Source organism: Pelophylax lessonae (genome assembly GCF_965119305.1).
Source record: "Pelophylax lessonae genome assembly, chromosome: 6".
In the NCBI taxonomy this organism is placed as follows: domain Eukaryota; kingdom Metazoa; phylum Chordata; class Amphibia; order Anura; family Ranidae; genus Pelophylax; species Pelophylax lessonae.
In genome coordinates this window covers 209340727-209359961 of record NC_138773.1, presented here as the reverse complement: position 1 = coordinate 209359961, position 19235 = coordinate 209340727, and the positions used below count along the sequence as shown (strand labels likewise).

General features: G+C 39.9%; 1 protein-coding gene across 2 annotated transcripts in view; it reads left to right on the top strand.

Annotated features, from left to right (window-relative positions):
* Positions 1-19235, top strand: part of MAP3K13 (mitogen-activated protein kinase kinase kinase 13) — a 173363-nt gene that overhangs the window by 127677 nt on the left and 26451 nt on the right. For both annotated transcript variants that reach the window (XM_082261020.1, XM_082261019.1), the window contains exons 3-6: positions 429-612; positions 9757-9948; positions 11723-11881; positions 13175-13333. In XM_082261020.1, coding sequence (XP_082117146.1) covers positions 429-612; positions 9757-9948; positions 11723-11881; positions 13175-13333 — 694 coding nt within the window. The remainder of the gene's footprint in view (positions 1-428; positions 613-9756; positions 9949-11722; positions 11882-13174; positions 13334-19235) is intronic.

Below are 19235 nucleotides of genomic sequence, written 5' to 3'. Positions count from 1 at the left end.
TCAGAGTAAGTATAACTTTTTTTTTTTTTAATGTTTGTATCCAGAGGTGATGTCACCGGTAGTGACACACCCACCAGCCCATGAGCAGGTTTGAGAACTCAGAGACAGTCATAGGAGTGCTCAATAGTGCTGCAAAAAAATGTTTTTTGGGGACGATTCTTGCACTTTTGCTAACACAGACTTATTCCCATATAATTAAGGTACGTCTATATTTGTTTAAGAAACTAAGGCTTCAAATCCACTTAATAAAATGTAATTTTTATGACTACACTCCAGAACAGCATTCTGTATATTGATCTTCCATGCATAAGCCTAGAGCTGTCATTTTTTGGTTGCAAATATGCCTAAAAGACCTTGTTAGATTTATATTAGTTATCATTATAGTTATCATTATTTGTTCCCTAAATCTGGTTCTTTTTCACCTTCAGATACTTGGGAGGTCCCATTTGAGGAGATTTCGGAGCTGCAGTGGCTGGGTAGTGGGGCACAAGGAGCAGTTTTCCTGGGGAAATTCCGAGGAGAAGAAGTGGCCATCAAGAAAGTGAGAGAGCAGAAAGAAACTGACATTAAACACCTAAGAAAATTAAAGCACCCCAACGTCATTGCGTTCAAGTATGTATCATGGTTTCTGCTCATTACATGAATCACTGACATTCTTTTTTAAACCTGTGAATGAATCATCAGTAATAATTATTCCTTTAGGTCTAATGTTCTGTCATATTCCACCTGAAATAAAATGAAAAACCTTGTATTGAGGGTACAAGCAGTTCAATAACTTGCTCAACTAAAGAGCACAGCCATTTTCAGTTTAAAGCAGAACTATAGCCCAGCATTTTTCTCTTAGATTTTGTTGTTGTCTGTGTCTCCTTTGGGGAGATTTATCCTCCTCATTTATCATATTGACCATTGCCTCATAGACTGAAAGTGAGAGTAAAGGCCCGTACACACGTACCGACTGTCGGCCGTAAATGTTCGGCCAACGTCCGATCGGCCGATTGTCGGCTTGTTAGTATGATGCTTCCGACAACCAACTGCGACTTTTCGGCCGAACAAAATCTGGTCTGCATGCTATAAAATTTTTGTTGGCCGTCACCAGAACGGCCGATTGTTCGTCAGTCAGTACAGATTTCGGCCGACAAAAGTCAGATGAGCAAGACTGGGCATGCTCAGAGAAGAAAAAACACACGGAAAGTAGACCAGACGATGACATCACTTCTGCAGTTGGTTGTTGTTGGCCGACAAAATTCATGTGCAGTCTAGAGCACATTTCAACCAACACAACAACACTGGACAATAGACGGCCGATCGTTCGTCTGACAATCGGTGCGTGTGTACGGGGCTTTAATCTAAAATGTTACTGCTGTCACCATGTTCCGATAACAGCTGGTAATGTTACGATTTTCCCACGCCTCGGGGACAGGAAGAACAAGTACAGTATCTCACAAAAGTGAGTACACCCCTCACATTTTTGTAAATATTGTATTATCTTTTCATGTGGCAACACTGAAGAAATTACACTTTGCTACAATGTAAAGTAGTGAGTGTACAGCTTATATAACAGTGTAAATTTGCTGTCCCCATTAATAATACCTCAACACAGCCATTCATTTCTAAACCGCTGGCAACATAAGTGAGTCCACCCCTAAGTGAAAATGTCCAAATTGGGCCCAAAGTGTCAATATTGTGTGTGGCCATCATTCTTTTCCAGAACTGCATTAACCCTCTTGGGCATGGATTCACCAGAGCTTCACAGGTTGCCACTGGAGTCCTCTTCCATTTCTCCATGACCAGATCACAGGGCTGGTGGATGTTGGAGACCTTGCGCTCCTCCACCTTCCTTTTTGAGGATTCCCCACAGATGCTCAATAGGGTTTAGGTCTGGAGACATGCTTGGCCAGTCCATCACCTTTACCCTCAGCTTCGTTAGCAAGGCAGTGGTCTTCTTGGAGGTGTGTTTGGGATCGTTATCATGCTGGAATACTGCCCTGCGGCCCAGTCTCCGAAAGGGGGGATCATGATCTGCTTCAGTATGTCACAGTACATGTTGGCATTCAGGGTTCCCTCAATAAACTGTAGCTCCCCAGTGCTGGCAGCACTAATGCAGCCCCAGACCATGATACTTACACCACCATGCTTGACTTTAGGCAAGACACACTTGTCTTTCTACTCCTCACCTGGTTGCCGCCACACACACACTTGACACCATCTGAACCAAATAAGTTTATCTTGGTCTCGTCAAACCACAGGACATGGTTCCAGTAAAACATGTCCTTAGTCTGCTTGTCTTCAGCAAACTGTTTGCCGGCTTTCTTGTGCATCATCTTTAGAAGAGGCTTCCTTCTAGGTTGACAGCCATGCAGACCAATTTGATGCAGTGTGTGGTGTATGGTCTGAGCACTGACAGGCTTACCCCCCACCCCTTCAACCTCTGCAGCAATGCTGGCAGCACTCATACGTCTATTTCCCCAAAGACAACCTCTTGATTTGATGCTGAGCGAGTGCACTTTTTGGTCAACCATGGCGAGGCCTGTTCTGAGTGGAACCTGTCCTGTTAAACCGCTATATGGTCTTGGCTACCGTGCTGTAGCTCAGTTTCACAGTCTTGGCAATCTTCTTATAGCCTAGGCCATCTTTATGTAGAACAACAATTCTTTTTTTCAGATCCTCAGAGAGTTCTTTGCCATGAAGTGCCATGTTGAACTTCCAGTGACTAGTTTGAGAGAGTGAGAGCGATAACACCAAATTTAACACACCTGCTCCCCATTCACACCTGAGACCTTGTAATACTAATGAGTCACATGACACCGTTGAGGGGAAAATGGCTAATTGGGCCCAATTTGGACATTTCAACTAAGGGGTGTACTCACTTTTGTTGCCAGCGGTTTAGACATTAATGGCTGTGTGTTGAATTATTTTGAGGGGACAGCAATCGTACACTGTTATACAAGCTGTACACTCACTATTTTACATTGCAGCGAAGCGTAATTTCTTCAGTGATATCACATGAAAAGATATAATAAAAGTTAACAAAAATGTGAGGGATGTACTCACTTTTGTGAGATACTGTAAATCTCCCTTATGGGGACACAACATTAAAGTTCTGACTGTGATTTTTTTCCCCCTTCCTACATTACATGTATTTGTAGTTCCTTTATGAAGATTTTTTTTTCATGAGGTTCCTCTTTCCTAGCAGTTTGCTGCCCCCTCTACTGTGACTGGAGGAGTTTGTGGTAGAACACCATGTATCTGAATCATAACGTCAGGGCTGTTGTCTATGGGTTTTAGTGGGAGCTTTTAGCATGAGTGGACACAAGCAATAAAAGCTCTGTTTATTCTTGGTAAGAGAGACGGTATGGGACCACTATATCTCTTGGAGAGTAAACTGAAGTAAAGTTAACCTGGTCATAGATAGATTTAAATTCAGCAGGGAGTTGCCATACATTGATTCATGTGTGGCCGCTCCTGCTCAACAGAAGTCAATCTAAAGCCCCGTACACACGATCAGATTATCGAACGATCTGTCGTCCGTTTTTTGTGGCATGCTGGTCTGATGTGGAAAGTGAAGAGGTTATTTTCATACGAATTTTCCCTTACAACAGAATTCTACTTCAGAAGTGATGTCATGTGTTGGATTGCTTTGTATGTGTTCTTTCGTCTCTGAGCATGCCTAGTCTTGCTCTTAAGATTTTTTTCCATTGAAATCTGTACTAATGAGATGAAATCGGACGTGTGTTGACAGAGGACAAAAATTTTATAGCCTGCACATCAGGATTTTGTCAGCCGAAAAGTCGGAGTCAGCTGTCAAAAGCACCATACTAACAATCCGAAGATCGGCAGATCAGTCGTCGGACGAAATTTCCCTTCCAAATTTCTTATCGTGTGTACGGAGCTTAACAATTGACTTCTGTTGAATGGGCTTGTTGAAACATTTTTCTCAATTACCAGCTACAGCTAGTAGATCAGTTATTTTTGAGTCCCTACTGTCGGAATACAATTTCTCAACAAAGAGGATTCCTCCATCCACCACAATTGTGTAAATGGAGGAATCCAATCATTTTTTTTTTCATTCAGCCTACTGGCTGAATGACACACTAGGAATGTAACTTTTCTTACATGTATTTTGTTTCTGGCAAAACAAATACAAATTGTGGAAAGGACAATATGGTATACCAATGTTTGTAGATTTCTCTAATATGCAGTGGTTTATTAGCACAGATACTTTGCAGTGCTAGGCTCCATGGTCATATTCCACAAAGAATACTGTCTTATTGGTGTTTGTATGTTTTCTAACCATTTGTATGGGTTTCCCCTGTGTGCTTCAGATTCTTTTCACAATCTAAAAACATACTGATATGGTAATGGATTCTGCCTAAACCTGCTTTAGTATGCATGGACTGTGACGGTTTCATTAACATACTTAACCTTAGATTACCAGCTCCACTGGAGCAAGAACTGCAAGAATGTGAATGGTGCCATGTTCTTACTAAAGCTAAATGGAAATACACAGATTCTTTAAAAATAGGTAAAATAAATATTGCTGAAAAGTACATTTACATTGGCTCCATTTTCTTTAAATTCACCAATCATTTTTTCATCAGTAATTTCAGTAGATGTCATTTTATAAGCCACTCCCCTAAACTGAAGCTGCATTGTGAAAAACTCCCTAACTTCAATATGAAAAATTAGATTCAATTATAACTAAAGGCAAAATAGTTTTTAGTTTTGGATAGAGTGGAGAGAGATAAGAACATCTGTCAGTTTTTATTGCTGTCTGTGCTCCATTAGGTCCCTTTCACATGAAAGGACCAATCGGATCCACCTGTCCGTTTTTTAGGTGGACCCAGTCGGGCCACCCATTGACTTCTATGGGGATGCAGATGTCAGCCGACATGTGTCCGTTGACACCCGCCTGGCATCCGATCCAATAAGATCCACTGAAAACAGACAGCTGGCGATACAGTACAGGCTGTCCGTTTTCATCCGCTCTCCCTATAGAGGTATGACAGGTCTGTCTCTGTACAGTGAGCGGTGACGGACCTGTCATCCACCTGCTCAGCGAGGATCAACGGAGCGATCCCCGCTGAGCAAGCAGAGTTCGTTCAAACAGATCCGCCCCATGTGAAAGGGGCCTTAGGGAGATTCACTCTCTCTATTTGTCCTGTTTACTATTATCATTTAAAGTGAAAGTAAAAGAAAATCACAAATTTTGGGTTGTCCCCAGGAAAGTAATAGAGGGGAAATCTTCCAGTAGGGACACTAGTTCTGGTGACCTAGGAGTCCCCAGGGACTTAATTTGCTGGGATTTCCTTTCACTTCCTGTTTGGTCATGGAACAGGAAGTGATAGTGTATCTCCACAATGGGACACAAATGGTTAAAAAAAAAAAAAAATCTGACAGGGATTATAACCCTCACTTGCTCTATCCAAAATGAACAAAAAAGTTTTGCCTATAGTTATAATTTAATCTAAGCATAATCTAAGCATTTTCTATTGTTGAAATAAAAACATCAAAGACACCTTTTCCCTTTAAACCAAACATGTACAGTATGTAAAAGTACAGACTAGGCTGCAGCAGTACCAGGTAGAAGTGCCTGCACATACTTTTATTTGATCACTTCAACACTCGTGGTGTCATGAATAAGGGTAGCCATCTTGGTATAGGAGCAGGGATTTGTCTCATGTTAGTGCTGCCCCCTGTTAACTCCTGATCTGATGACTAATGAGGTAATGTTCAGGAAGCAGCAGGAGATGTGCAGAAAGCACAGATCAACATAATGTATTAGGTAGAAGCAGGGAGATGCATGTACTGCAGGTCCTCAGGTAAAACTTCCTTTCCAGCAAGCTCTTAGGAGATCATCATCAACAGCAGCCTCAGACACAGTGCCTTAGATGATCTTACACTGCAGATACACAGTTAATAAACTATAGAACAGGAATGTCTAGGCACAGTCACATGTCTGAAAGTGCACAGCTTTTTTATTTTAGGAGGAATTCAGAACAAAAGATATTTCTTTAGGAGGATATTTTTTTTTTTTTGATTATTTTGGCGCTTTTCAGTGTACAGCAAATCTTTTCTTGCTGAGATCAGGTCCACTTTAGGTTCCTATGGGCTTTCCCATACATTATATATGTAGAAACAGCACACTCTGAATACAGGGGATTTAAACAGAGTCTGACATATGTCATACTGTCAAGTTGGGCCCCACCTATTACCCACCTGTTGTCACGGTATGTCTACCAACGATGATCCAGACTCATCATTTTTGGACAGTCATTTATCTGAGTGTTGGTGGAGTTTTAAGGGATAGATGTAGCTTTTTCTACTCCCCACCTGAGAATTCAACCAGGAATATGTCATTTGTATCTATCAGGGTCTGTAAGTCAATGTTCATCTTTCATAGTCTCTATTCACATAGTCTCTGTCCATCTGCATACCTCAAGGTATTATGGTGTTCCATAGAGTACACTGAACTTTCTAAATACACTTGGAATTTCTATTCATATATGTATACTGTACAAAAGCAGAATGCCCTAATAAACTGTGCAGACCTTATAATTTATAGTAGGGTGTACATTATATGCTTTTCATTCATCAGCTGTTTGCTTTATTCCTTCTCACTTACATTTGCGCTGTAGTCCCTTTCACAGTTTGCATTTGTTTCAGTCATTGCCTCGCTATCTCTTGGTATCCCTGTATCCGTGTTTTTTTTGGATTGTACAGTAAACAACTCAGTGCGAGTTCATTTAAGGTAAGGAAGGCTGGCAATTTGGAATGTTCGGGAGATACTGTATGCAGATGCACACTGCACCATCATCTCCTTCATCATACCGATTAAAGGAATACCAGTTTAACTGAAGGGTGTCAGCTTCGTATTCATTAGGAAATGACAGGTTTAAATTTAATAACAGCGATTGCAAAGTAAACTGTAAGAACTCTTGATTTGCATTGTAAAAATAGCATCTAAATCTTGCTTGCATAAGCAATATCTGCTTAAAAATAAGGACATTAACTCATGGGAAATTTTTGTAAAAATGGTGAAAGAGAGATAAAGAATTGTCATTTTTATTAGCCAATTGGGTATCAGCTGGTTGCTATTTGGTATACCTTTACTTACCATTGGATATACTGAGCTGGAATCTGTTTTTTAAAGTGGACCTTGCAGTAAAATATAAGTTCAGCTTATTAGGTCTAGGCCCCCACCCCCTGTAAAAAATTGATGCCTAATGGTACTTGTGTAAATGTACCTGTAAAGAAAAAAGGTTAGATTAAATTCCTAACTTACCCCTGTCTCAAGACTGCAGTGCTAGAAGAGGGTGATGTTAGGCTTTTTTAAACAACAACCTGGGAAATGCAGAACAGCCAAAACCTTAAGAGAGGACCCTCTTGCACTGGACTGGAGTGCCTAATCACAAAGTTTAGGGTACTCCTTGTTCCCCAGGAAGCTATCTGGAAGGGTTAGTGATACCACACCCTGTAACTCAGCAGCTAGGTAAGTATATAGTATAACTTTTTTTTTTCCAGTACTGATTGGAAAATTTCATATTTACTTATTAAAGTTGTGTCACAAAACCTAAGAAAGCCTCCAAAGCCGGGTTACCTTAGCTGACTTCATACCAAAGAAACGTCATTAAAAACTGACCGTTCCTGAAGTCCTTTAGGTCCTTAAGGTTTTGTTTCTCTCAGGGGGGTTGGTCATTTACATACACACAAGTCCTATATACTACAGCCAAAACTTAAAACAGTTTCGTATAAGGGCTGCTTAAGTGTATGTGCCTGATTCTGATCATCTGTGCCATGCTGTGAAAGTGGACGGGACACCGTGGTGAAACAGCATCTATAGCCAAGTATTCTTGTTATATTTTCTAATAATATAACATTTGTTATCTGTATCTGTCATTACTTGATCAAATGTATACACTCAAGTGTTTGTGTGATCTCTATTTGCACATCTCAAATACAACACCAAAAAGGTAAACTGTCATGTAACCGTGATAAAACAGGTACATTTTTCAAATATTGTTAGATAGCACCTGTATTCAACTACTCCTACAGGAGGAGGGGGTCCCAACCTAATAAGCAGACCTTGCATTTTATTGCAAGTGCTGTTTAAATCCATTTATCAGGTTACAAAAATAGACTCTCAATGTTGCTGGGCCCTGATGGGCGAGAAATACCCGACTGTGCTTTATATTGGAGAAATGGAAGCACAGTTTTAAGTAATTTTTGTTTCTCAATGTGATTGTGTGTTCTGAAGTACTCTTTCAAACTTCAGCTGTCTTCTTCTTAGTCTTTTAAACAACCAGTCTTATCCACAGGTGCCACTTTCTCCTTGAGTGCATGAGAAACCCAAAAACCTGGGTTGTTGTGTTCTGCAAATTGTAGAAATTGTGTACATTGTTCATCCATTAAGTTGGCACTTGCTTATGCACCCTTCATTTCTTAATTTTCCCTTTATGTGCTTGTTGATCATTGAGGGATGGGAGAGAGGATGGGGCAAATACCAGCATTTTAGGTGAAACCAGAGTTTATATAATAGTGCAATATGGGTTTCAGGGTTCCTGGGGAGCTCTCCTTGTCTGCAGACACCTGGTTGTACCAGATTTTGCATAAAAATTACTGTTTATTAGGTTTAAAGCTGAACTCTGAACTCCAGACAGAAACGTTTTTTATGTGTAATTGCTAGTGGTTTTATACCTTCAGCCAGTATGTTGTCCATTTGTTTCCACGGTCCATATTGTTAGAGAAAATCAATGTGCATTATTTAGGTCATAGGCTTCCCTGCCTATGATATCTTGCTTGTAAGACCAGTAAATAGCCACTATGCCATGCTTTTCCTCGGCCAATGGTCTTGTCTCTGTTCTCCTGTAGTTATTTACAGTGAGCGGTGTCACAATGGCGGACCCAGGAGACTAAGATTCTGCCCACTGATAAGGTGTCAGAATGACAGCTCAGGGGACTCCTGGTCTGTCCCGCCTCCTGTGAGGTCATGGGAGGTGGGACAGACCAGAAGTCTCCTCCACTCTCTCAGCTCCCCATGCCTGTGATATGCAGGCTATGTAAATGAACTCTGAGCTTAGGGTAAGCACGCCCTCCTCGCAGTCACATGCTTTCAATGTACCTGTCCACATTTACTACAGTTTCCCTTTGTATGATGGGAACTGTAGTTTATAAACCCTATAAAGTGAGAGAGCAGGATCTGACTTGATCCCTGCATTTCCACCTCCTCCTAGAGCCAGCAGAAGTTGGCATTTATTGAAATACATTGATACCAACACGAATATTGTGTTGAATTTTTCTACTAAACTGTGAGTAATATGTTTATAAACCTAACTGTTTATTGCTTTATATATGTTGGCATACTAGTAGTTGATTTTATTAACATCCTGGAGTTCTTATTTAAATAGGGTAAAGGTTTGCTTTTGCTGGACATGCTGGTCAATTGTGAAAAATGTTAGCAAAGAAATACGTAAGAGAGAGGCAGTCCCCCTGCACAGCAGATTTTATTTCATCCTGGCATGGCTTATGTACAACACCCCTACTTCAATTCTGGGAACTCCTAACATTAAAAAAGGGTGGAGTTTCTCCCAGAGGCATTTCTTGTCTTAAAAATCATAAATGTTTATTTAGGACTGAATAACAAAATATTATTTGTGTAATTCTTTTCAGGAACATGTAGACATTTAAACATTGATTTTAATATCACATTTTTCTCAATGGCTTTGATGCCAAACTGACATTTCTTCTTATTTTCCACAGAGGTGTTTGTACGCAGGCCCCATGTTACTGTCTTATTATGGAGTACTGTGCCCATGGACAGCTTTATGAGGTACTCAGGGCTGGGCGCAAGGTAACCCCAAGACTCCTGGTGGACTGGTCAACTGGGATCGCTAGTGGCATGAACTACCTCCACCTGCACAAGATCATTCATAGGGACCTCAAATCACCTAAGTGAGTAATTTCAGTGACTTGTCACTATGGGGGAGATTTACTAAAACTGGAGCACTCAGGATTTGGTGTGGCTGTGCATGGTAGCTCATCAGCTTTTAACTTCAGCTTGTACAATTAGGTTTTTGACAATAAAACCTGGAAGCTTATTGGTTTCTATGCAGAGCTGCACCAAATTTTGCACTCTCTAGTTTTAGTAAATTAGCCCCTATGTGTCATGGGGTCCAGTGATTTCAGTTCAAGTCAAATTCCAATTTTGTTAGGAAAAACAAGCAGTCCACTCCAGGAGAACTATATAAATGGTACATCGTTTAGCAAATGTTTTAGAGATTATGGGTCCTTTCACACGGGCGTTCCGTATGTCCGTTTTTCCTCCATCTGTTTGCGGATGAAAAACAGACATAATGTATGTCTATGGGCTAGCGGACGTTAGCGGATGACCATCCGCTGACATCCGTTTTACGTCTGTTCCGTTAAGTTCCGTTTTTTGAGACGGAAGAGAACCCTATTTTTTTCCATTTAAAAAACGGAACGGACGAAAAACAGGTGTCAGCGGATGGCCATCCGCTAACATTCGCTAGCCCATAGACATACATTATGTCCGTTTTTCATCCGCAAACAGATGGATGAAAAACGGACATACGGAATGGACCCTAAAAAGTGACATCCCTGTCTGTTTAAAAAAAAAAAGTGACTGAACTGAACAAAAAATTGAGCTGACGGTGTGAAAGGGCCCTTTCACACATACTGTCCATTTGTCTGTTTTTCATCCAACCGTTGACAGAAGAAAAATGGACATCCATACATTCCTATGGAAAAACGGATGTAAATGGATGATCATTTGTTTACATCCATTTTCATCCACTTCCATCAACATCCATTTTTTGAACGGATGAAGACCCTATTTTTCATCCGCTAAAAAAACGGATCGGATGGAAAACGGATGACAATGGATGAAAAACCGGTGAAAAACTGATGACAAAGGATGAAAAATGGATGAAAAACTGATGGCAAAAGATGAAAAACTGATGTTGACTGAAAAAAACTGATGACAAAAGACTGAACTGATGAAATGAAAGGTCCGTATGTGTAAAAGGGGCCTTACAACGTTCTTTGTTCTGAAGCAGCTGGAGTTAACATTACTATCTTCTCGTAAACAAATTTCAATATTGTAGTAAGTGAAGCTGCACTGTATGCACCCTTTAGTGAGGATGAACCTTAGAAAGTATTTCACCAAAAAAAAAAAAAAAACTCCTATTGCTTGGGATGCAGTGAAGTTTACTTTGTCTCTGAGTGTTGCTCTTTGGGTGAGCAGATTCACTGAAGCAGGAAATTAAGTCATATTGGGTTCTATACACATAAACTGTACAGAATACCTTTGGGGTTGGCATTTTGCAAGGAGGCTACATTTAATTATTTTTTTCAATGGCTTTAGAAAATCACAATGGCTGCAGACCAAAATAGAAAAAGAATTTTAATATTACTTAATAATAAGACTTTTGTATTAGTTACTGTATGTATGTTTTATTTTTGTAGTGTAGAATTCACTGTATGTTTATTGCTCCAAAATCAAGTAATAACATCACTATTTTTTTCTGCAATAGGTTTGACTATAGGTTCTTTTAAAATAAATAAGTGGTCCACTCTAATGTAGCAAATGGGATTTTTACAAATAGAAATACTGATTAAAAGGAGATAATTGTACTGCCTTTTTTTTAAATCTGGCCCTTTGTACATTGCAAATTAATATTTATTGGTATCTTTTTTTTCGTCACAGTGTCCTAGTCACACACACAGACACAGTGAAAATTTCAGACTTTGGAACATCCAAAGAACTAAGTGACAAAAGCACCAAGATGTCATTTGCTGGCACTGTGGCATGGATGGCTCCCGAAGTCATTCGCAATGAGCCTGTCTCAGAAAAAGTGGACATCTGGTTAGTATGAACCATATGGCTATGATCTGTTGTCATTTACAGTGTACTGTTTCAAGGCAGTGGTGTTAAACATTTAAATGGCTTTGATGTTTGTCTTGTTTGAAATAACAGGCAAATCCCTTACTGATTTACACACGAGTCTTATCTTAACTCTTGTGGTTTTACTGCATATTAAACAGATTGTATTTATTTGATATACATTTTATGCACATAACGCAGCTGGTTTTGCAGAATTGCAGTTGTAATAAGTGCCACAGATAATATTTGCTGCCTTTGGCAATTATATTATTCTTATTAGTAGTAAAACAAATGCTAATAATGTCATGGTAAGCATAATTTTCATTTTCCTCAGCGCTTGATCAATTTGAAAGATCAAAGATATTCATTATTGATTAGGGTTATTGTATTTTGTTTTTAAGATTCACTGCTTTTAAGTTCCTCTCTCTCTGTTTCTTTGTTTCTGCAACAACATGCTTGGCCTCCGTGGCTTTGCTGGATTGTCTTTTACGTTGTAAGATGAGCAGCAATGAAAGAAAACGAGGAAGTCCCACAGTTAAAAAATTGAATAGAGTGTTGTACACAAAGGTCCACATGTATGAAGGGATGCAAGATCTGTATTTTCATAGCATATAAATGATTCTCAAGCATAGGGTGTTATGTAGGAAACCAGTCTGTATAGTAATTTTGCTCTTTTATGGTACACATTGGGGTCGATTTACTTAAACTGGGGAGGGCAACATATATTGCAGTTGTGCATGGTAGCCAATCCGCTTCTAACTTCAGCTAGTACAATAAAGCTTTGACAAAAAAAACTTGAAGCCGGTTTCAATGCAGAGCTGCACCAGATTTTGCACTCTCCAGCTTTTGTAAATGAACCCCATTGTTTGCTGTAGAGGAGTTACATTATAAATCATATAATTTTCGTACATGATACAGAGATCCAGCAATGCTGCAGCTACACCCCCCTTTTTATTGTTATGTTGCAGCAATGTGGGTCAAAAGGAAAGACTACCCTTTCATACATGTGCCCAATGTGTTTCAGTTTCCCTCATTTTAAAATTGTATTCTTTGTAGACCTAGCTAGCCTTATGTAATAAAGTAGTGCAAAGTTCAGTAATTACGTGAAAAGTGATTCAACCAACCAACCAATCCAACCAAATCAGCTGTCATCTTTCAATGTCTTTTTCTAAGTATCTGTCCAATTTTTTAGTATTACATCTGTGTTGGACTGCATCTCTTATATGTCCTTTGCACTTTGCTCTTGCCTTTAGTAACATATCATTGGTATTCCAGGTCTTTTGGAGTTTTACTCTGGGAGCTATTGACTGGGGAGATCCCATACAAGGATGTGGATTCATCAGCCATTATCTGGGGAGTGGGCAGCAACAGCCTTCATCTTCCTGTTCCCTCTACCTGCCCTGACGGCTTCAAAATCCTCATGAAGCAGACTTGGTAAGATTGACTGTTATCCAATCTACAAGGTTCATGTTGATATAGGTGAGACTAATAATTGTTAAGGTTTCTGTGTTGTCAGAGTGGGTGTTCTCCATACAAATCATACCTCACATCTCTGTCACTTGGTCAGTCTTTCAGATAAGAAATGTCATAGCTATTTTAAAATTTCATGCAAGCTTACCCTTTTTACCTCTGGGGATCTGGACTGTATTTATACTTAATGCAGTGATAGGCACGTATAAAATCTAGCAGTTTACATTACATCAATGTAACATCTCACCACCAATTGTGATAAAAAAACTGCATGTACTCACAAAAATCATCCAAAATATTAATCCACAATGTAGATATGTTCCAAATGTAAAAACTTGCTAACATCATAGTCCTCCTGTATTGTAAAAAAAAAAAAAAAAAGAAGAAGTAAAGCCCCTCTTATATCTAGTCAATCTTCATTAAATATGCATCTTCTAATCAAGTGCACCCTACACCTCAAATTGAAATGGCCCTCAACAGGTCTAATACCTTTATGTTTAAGGAAAAGCAAAAAATGCTTGTAAGCCCTCCGTGGAAGTAATCCCTTAATTGTAATCTGCTCCACTCTTCCTTGCACTCTCCCAGCTAGAGCCTAGTACACACAATCAAAAAATCATACAAAAAATTCTGCTTTCAAAGCGATTGTACAATAATCTGATTGATAGTACACAGCTCTCGAGAGCCAATCACAACCGTTTATCCAAAATTCTCTGAAGGGACAAACACGAAGATTTTTCCCTTACGATACCAGTTTGTACAATTTTCGTTTAATCAGTACAGTTTTTGTCTAAAAAAAAATTAGAAGAACAAGACTACACATGCGCGGAAACTAAAGAATACAATACAATACAATACATTACATCACTTCCGAAGTTGTATTATATCATACAAGAATTTTCGTAAGTTGAGTAACCTCTTCATTTTCGATATGAGATTAGCGTGGAAAAAATACTAACACCCTACAGCCTCCCCACTAACTCCCTACCCCCGGTCAATGATGCACTAACCTCCATGGCTCAGAGGCTGAGTCTACGTATCCCAGTGCAACATCCTGGGGTTTGAAAAGCTCATATTTCTCTACTTTTCATAGGGATGCTTGGATGGATCAGAGCAGTTTGGCACATGACTACACTGGCCAGTCAGAACCGTTTTGATTCATCCTGGCATCCCTAGAAAGAAAAAGGAAGAACAGCGTGATTTTCAAACAACAGGACCACTGCACTGGACTGTGTGGATGGTGAAACTGTATCAACCACAGAGGTAAGTGCAGGGGTATGTGGGAAGGGTGTAGTGTGTTGGTTAACCTATTCATTTTTTCTGAGAACGTGAACTAAGCTTTTAAGCTTGCTAAAACCAATGGTCACTACTCCATACTCATACAGTACTCTTAGACCTTTCAACTGCCAGTTCAACATGTTTTGTCTCAATTGACTTTCTTGCTAGGCACATGGAGGCTTGTAATTAGCATTCATGCTGCCCTAGGCACACTCATACAAGCTTCACTTTTCCCCAGCAGCCATGCACTATATTCCTTATCATGAATAGTAAAACCATAATGTGCTATTTGAAGCAGAGTGTTTTATATATAGGGCTCTTATATTGCATAACTGTACAGCCTGCAGAGATAAAGGAGGGGGCTACATGTTATTAGTCCACAGAGAGCTTTGTGGCTCCTCTATTTAGACACCACCCCCACACTCAAACCCACACATGTATTTCTGCTGGATGTACCTACAAATCTTTACTCATATAAATCTTTACTCAACTAAAAAGTGAGGTTGTTCACTTAGCAAAATAAATATTTAAGAGGCAGAGTGAATGTTCACTTAACTTAGGTGAAGCTTTGTTCAGTTTGAATATTCAGTCATATGCAAGGGAAATTTAAGAAAAAAAAAAAAAGTAGCTTGCAAATTACTGGATTATTAAAGGTAATTCCACTTCACCTTTTTCACATTCATTAAATTTACAAAGGTAAACATTATTTTGCATGAAAAGCCTCCTTTAGTAAATGGTTTCTATAAAGCTAAATCCCTGAAAGATTTTACCCTACAAATCTGCTCTTCTAAAATACGATTTATTTCTCCATGCTGCTAAAAAGCCTAGTTTGCCACTATCATTAACACCCTTTCCTCCAGTCCTCTCTCGTTGCCCAAGTGAATGCTAATCATTTCGAGGAAGAGATCAGTTCAGTTTGTGATGAGATCTTTTCTGTCCAGTCATCTCCCCAAAGAACATACCATGTCCACCACCACATTTATTACTTTCCTTTTTTTTGCCCTGTTACCACTGAGAAGTTAGCTAAACTTATTTCTGAGGCTCACCTAACCACCTGTCCCTTGGACCCCTTTCCCTCACAACTACTATAGTCACCCATCTGCTCCATTCTACACTCTCCAACTCACATCTTCAACCTCTCTACTGGCATGTTCCCCATCGCTCTCGAACATTCACTGGTCTCCCCCACACTTAAAAAACCCTCACTGAATCCCACCATTGTGAATAACTTAAGCTCTATCTTCCTGCCCCTGCTGCCTTCAACCTTCTTGAACACCTTTTCTAAGCTGCTCCCTCACTGATAACAACCTTCTACCCCAATTACAGCCTAGTGTCTACCTGCAACATTCCTAAGACTACCCTTCTAAAATTGCTAAAACCAATGGTCACTACTCCATACTCATACAGTACTCTTTGACCTTTCAACTGCCTTTTATACATTGAAACACATGCTCCTCCTTAAAAACCTCGACTTCCTTGGCCTGAACTCTATCTCCTCATCTCCTCTTGCTCTTTCCCTTGGAATCCTATCTTTATGACAATGCTATTCAAGTCTATCTCTAGTTCTACTCCTGAGCTATATCAGTTTGATGTTACACCACTTCCTCAAAATGAATCTGTCAAGAATCAATCCCATAATATTTCCTCCCCTCGGATTTCCCTCCCCTGACTTTAACATCAGGATCAATAGCACAACCATAAGTCCCTCCATTATTGCAAAAGGTGTTAGAATTAAAGAGTTTGTAAAGGCAGAAGGTTTTTTTTAACCTTACTGCATTCTTTGGAAACTCCGAGCGGTGCTCGGGAGCAAGCACACACGAGTGCCCCTTAGGAAGAGGCTTGGTGGGGGTGGAGCCAGAAGAGCCAGAGGGGGACCCCAGAAGAGTAGGATTGAGGCTGCTCTGTGAAAAGCCATTGCACGAAGCAAGTAAGTATAACATGTTTGTTATTTTAAGAAAAAAAAAAAGGCTTTACTATTACTTTAACACTAGACTCTGACCTCTTCTTTGTGCCGCCCTTCCAATCGCTGACTGAATCTTGCCATGTTAACCTCCATAACATTTCCAAAAAATGTTCCTTCTTAACTAAAGACACCACAAAGCTACTACTTCCTGGTTATTTCCCGCCTTGACCATGACAACCCCCTTCTAGACCTTTACACGGGGCTTTGATTGTACCTTACTAACTGATCTGTAGTTACCGCCCCCAATCTCTCCACTGTCTTCTGCTAGTCCAGTGTATAAAATACAACAACATACAAAGCCATCCACAACTCTGCCCCCAAATACATCACCAACCTCATCTCAAAATATTACACAGACCCACCATTCCACTCTTCTAAAGACTTCCTGCTCTCTAACTCCCTCCTCACATGGTTACTGCCACAACTTCTTCAGAGCCTCTCCCATCCTCTGGAACTCACTACCCCAGTATGGCTGGCTATGTCCTGCTCTGTTTGCCTTTAGGCGATTGCTGAAAACTCATCTCTTCAGAGAAGTCTATCCAGCTGCCACCTAAAAACTGTACTTCTAACATCTGTTAGCTCATCCCTCACAGTTATTACCTTTTGCACCACTTGCTTCTCCCTTTTACATGAGCAGGGCCCACTCAATTATCTTGTATCAAATTGTATTCCAACTGTTCTGTCTCCATTTAATTTGTAAAGCTCTGCACAAACTGTTGGCGCTATAGAAATCCTAAATAAAGATAACAATAATAATCATAATAAAATCAACCCATAGTCCAAAAAGAGCAGCTAGCTACACAGGGAAGGTTGCTTACACTAAATGACCAACAATGTTTCAGATATAAATGAAGTCTTTAACCAATTTACATTATTCCACAAGAATCTAGTGTTAATAAAACAGAAAGTGAGAACTGAAGTGATTATTCTTTGTTTTGGAGTTGCACCATTACCTTCCAATCTCATAACTAACCCATAAATAAAAAAGATAAATATGGCACTGCTTTTGGTGCCTTACCTTTAACTCCAATACTAACTATACTATATCATTCACGAAAAATATTTGAGAATAAATCAGACAGAATATGCTACATGTCCTTGCTCTTCTCAAACATTTACATTTATTTGCACTGTAGGTTTTTTCAACTAATCAAGTCAGCACCTTCATTTTATTCATTACTCTTCTACGCACAGAGACTTCAATTATACTTCCTTTTTACATAAATTACATCAGCATTAGCAAGCACAGAATATATATATATATATATATACACACCGTGCATCCGGAAAGCATTTACGACACTACGCTTTTTCCAAATTTTGTTATGTTAAAGCCTTATTCCAAAATTGATTAAATTAATTATTTTCCTCAAAATTCTACAAACAATACTCCATAATGACAATGTGAAAGAAGTTTGTTTGAAATCTTTGCAAAGTTATTAAAAATAAAAAACAAAATAATTTACATGTAAATCAATATTCACGGCCTTTGCCATGGCACTCAAAATTGAGCTCAGCTGCATCCTGTTTCCACTGATTATCCTTGAGATGTTTCTACAACTTGATTGGAGTCCACCTGTGGTAAATTCAGTTGATTGGACATGATTTGGAAAGGCACACACCTGTCTATATAAGGTTCCACAGTTAACAGTGCATGTCAGAGCACAAACCAAGCCATGAAGTCCAAGGAATTGTCTGTAGACCTCTGAGACAGGATTGTATCGAGGCACAGATCTCGGGAAGGGTACAGAAGAGTTTCTGCAGCATTGAAGGTCCCAATGAGCACAGTGGCCTCCATCATCCATAAAAGGAAGAGCTTTGGAACCACCAGGACTCTTCCTAGAGTGGGCTGCCCTGCAAACTGGGCAATCAGGAGAGAAGGGCCTTAGTCAGGGAGGTGACCAAGAAACCGATCATCACTCTGACAGAGTTCCAGTGTTTCCCTGTGGAGAGAAGAGAACCTTCCAGAAGAACAACCATCTCTGCAGCACTCTAATAATCAGACCTGTATGGTAGAGTGGCCAGATGGAAGACACTCTTCTGTAAAAAGCACATGACAGCCCACCTGGAGTTTGCCAAAAGGCACCTGAAGGACTCTCAGCCCATAGTAAACACAATTCTCTAGTCTTATGAAACAAAGATTGAACTCTTTGACCTGAATGGCAAGTGTCATGTCTGGAGGAAACCAGGCAGCGCTTATCACCTGGCCAATACCAGCCCTATAGTGAAGCATAGTGCTGGCAGCATAATACTGTGGGGAGGTTTTTCAGCAGCAGGAACTTGGAGTCTAGTTAGGATCAAGGGAATGATGAATGCAGCAATGTACAGAGACATCCCTGATAAAAACCTGCTCCAGATCGCTCTGGACCTCAGACTAGGGCAAAGGTTCATCTTCCAACAGCACAATGACCCTAAGCACACAGCCAAGATAACAAAGGAATGGCTACAGGATAACTCTGTGAATGTCCTTAAGTGGCCCAGCCAGAGCCCAGACATGAATTTGATTGAACATCTTTTGAGAGATCTAAAAACGGCTTTGCACCGACGCTCCCCATCCAACCTAATGGAGCTTTAGAGGTCCTGCAAAGAAGAATGGGAGAAACTGCCCAAAAATAGGTGTGCCAAGTT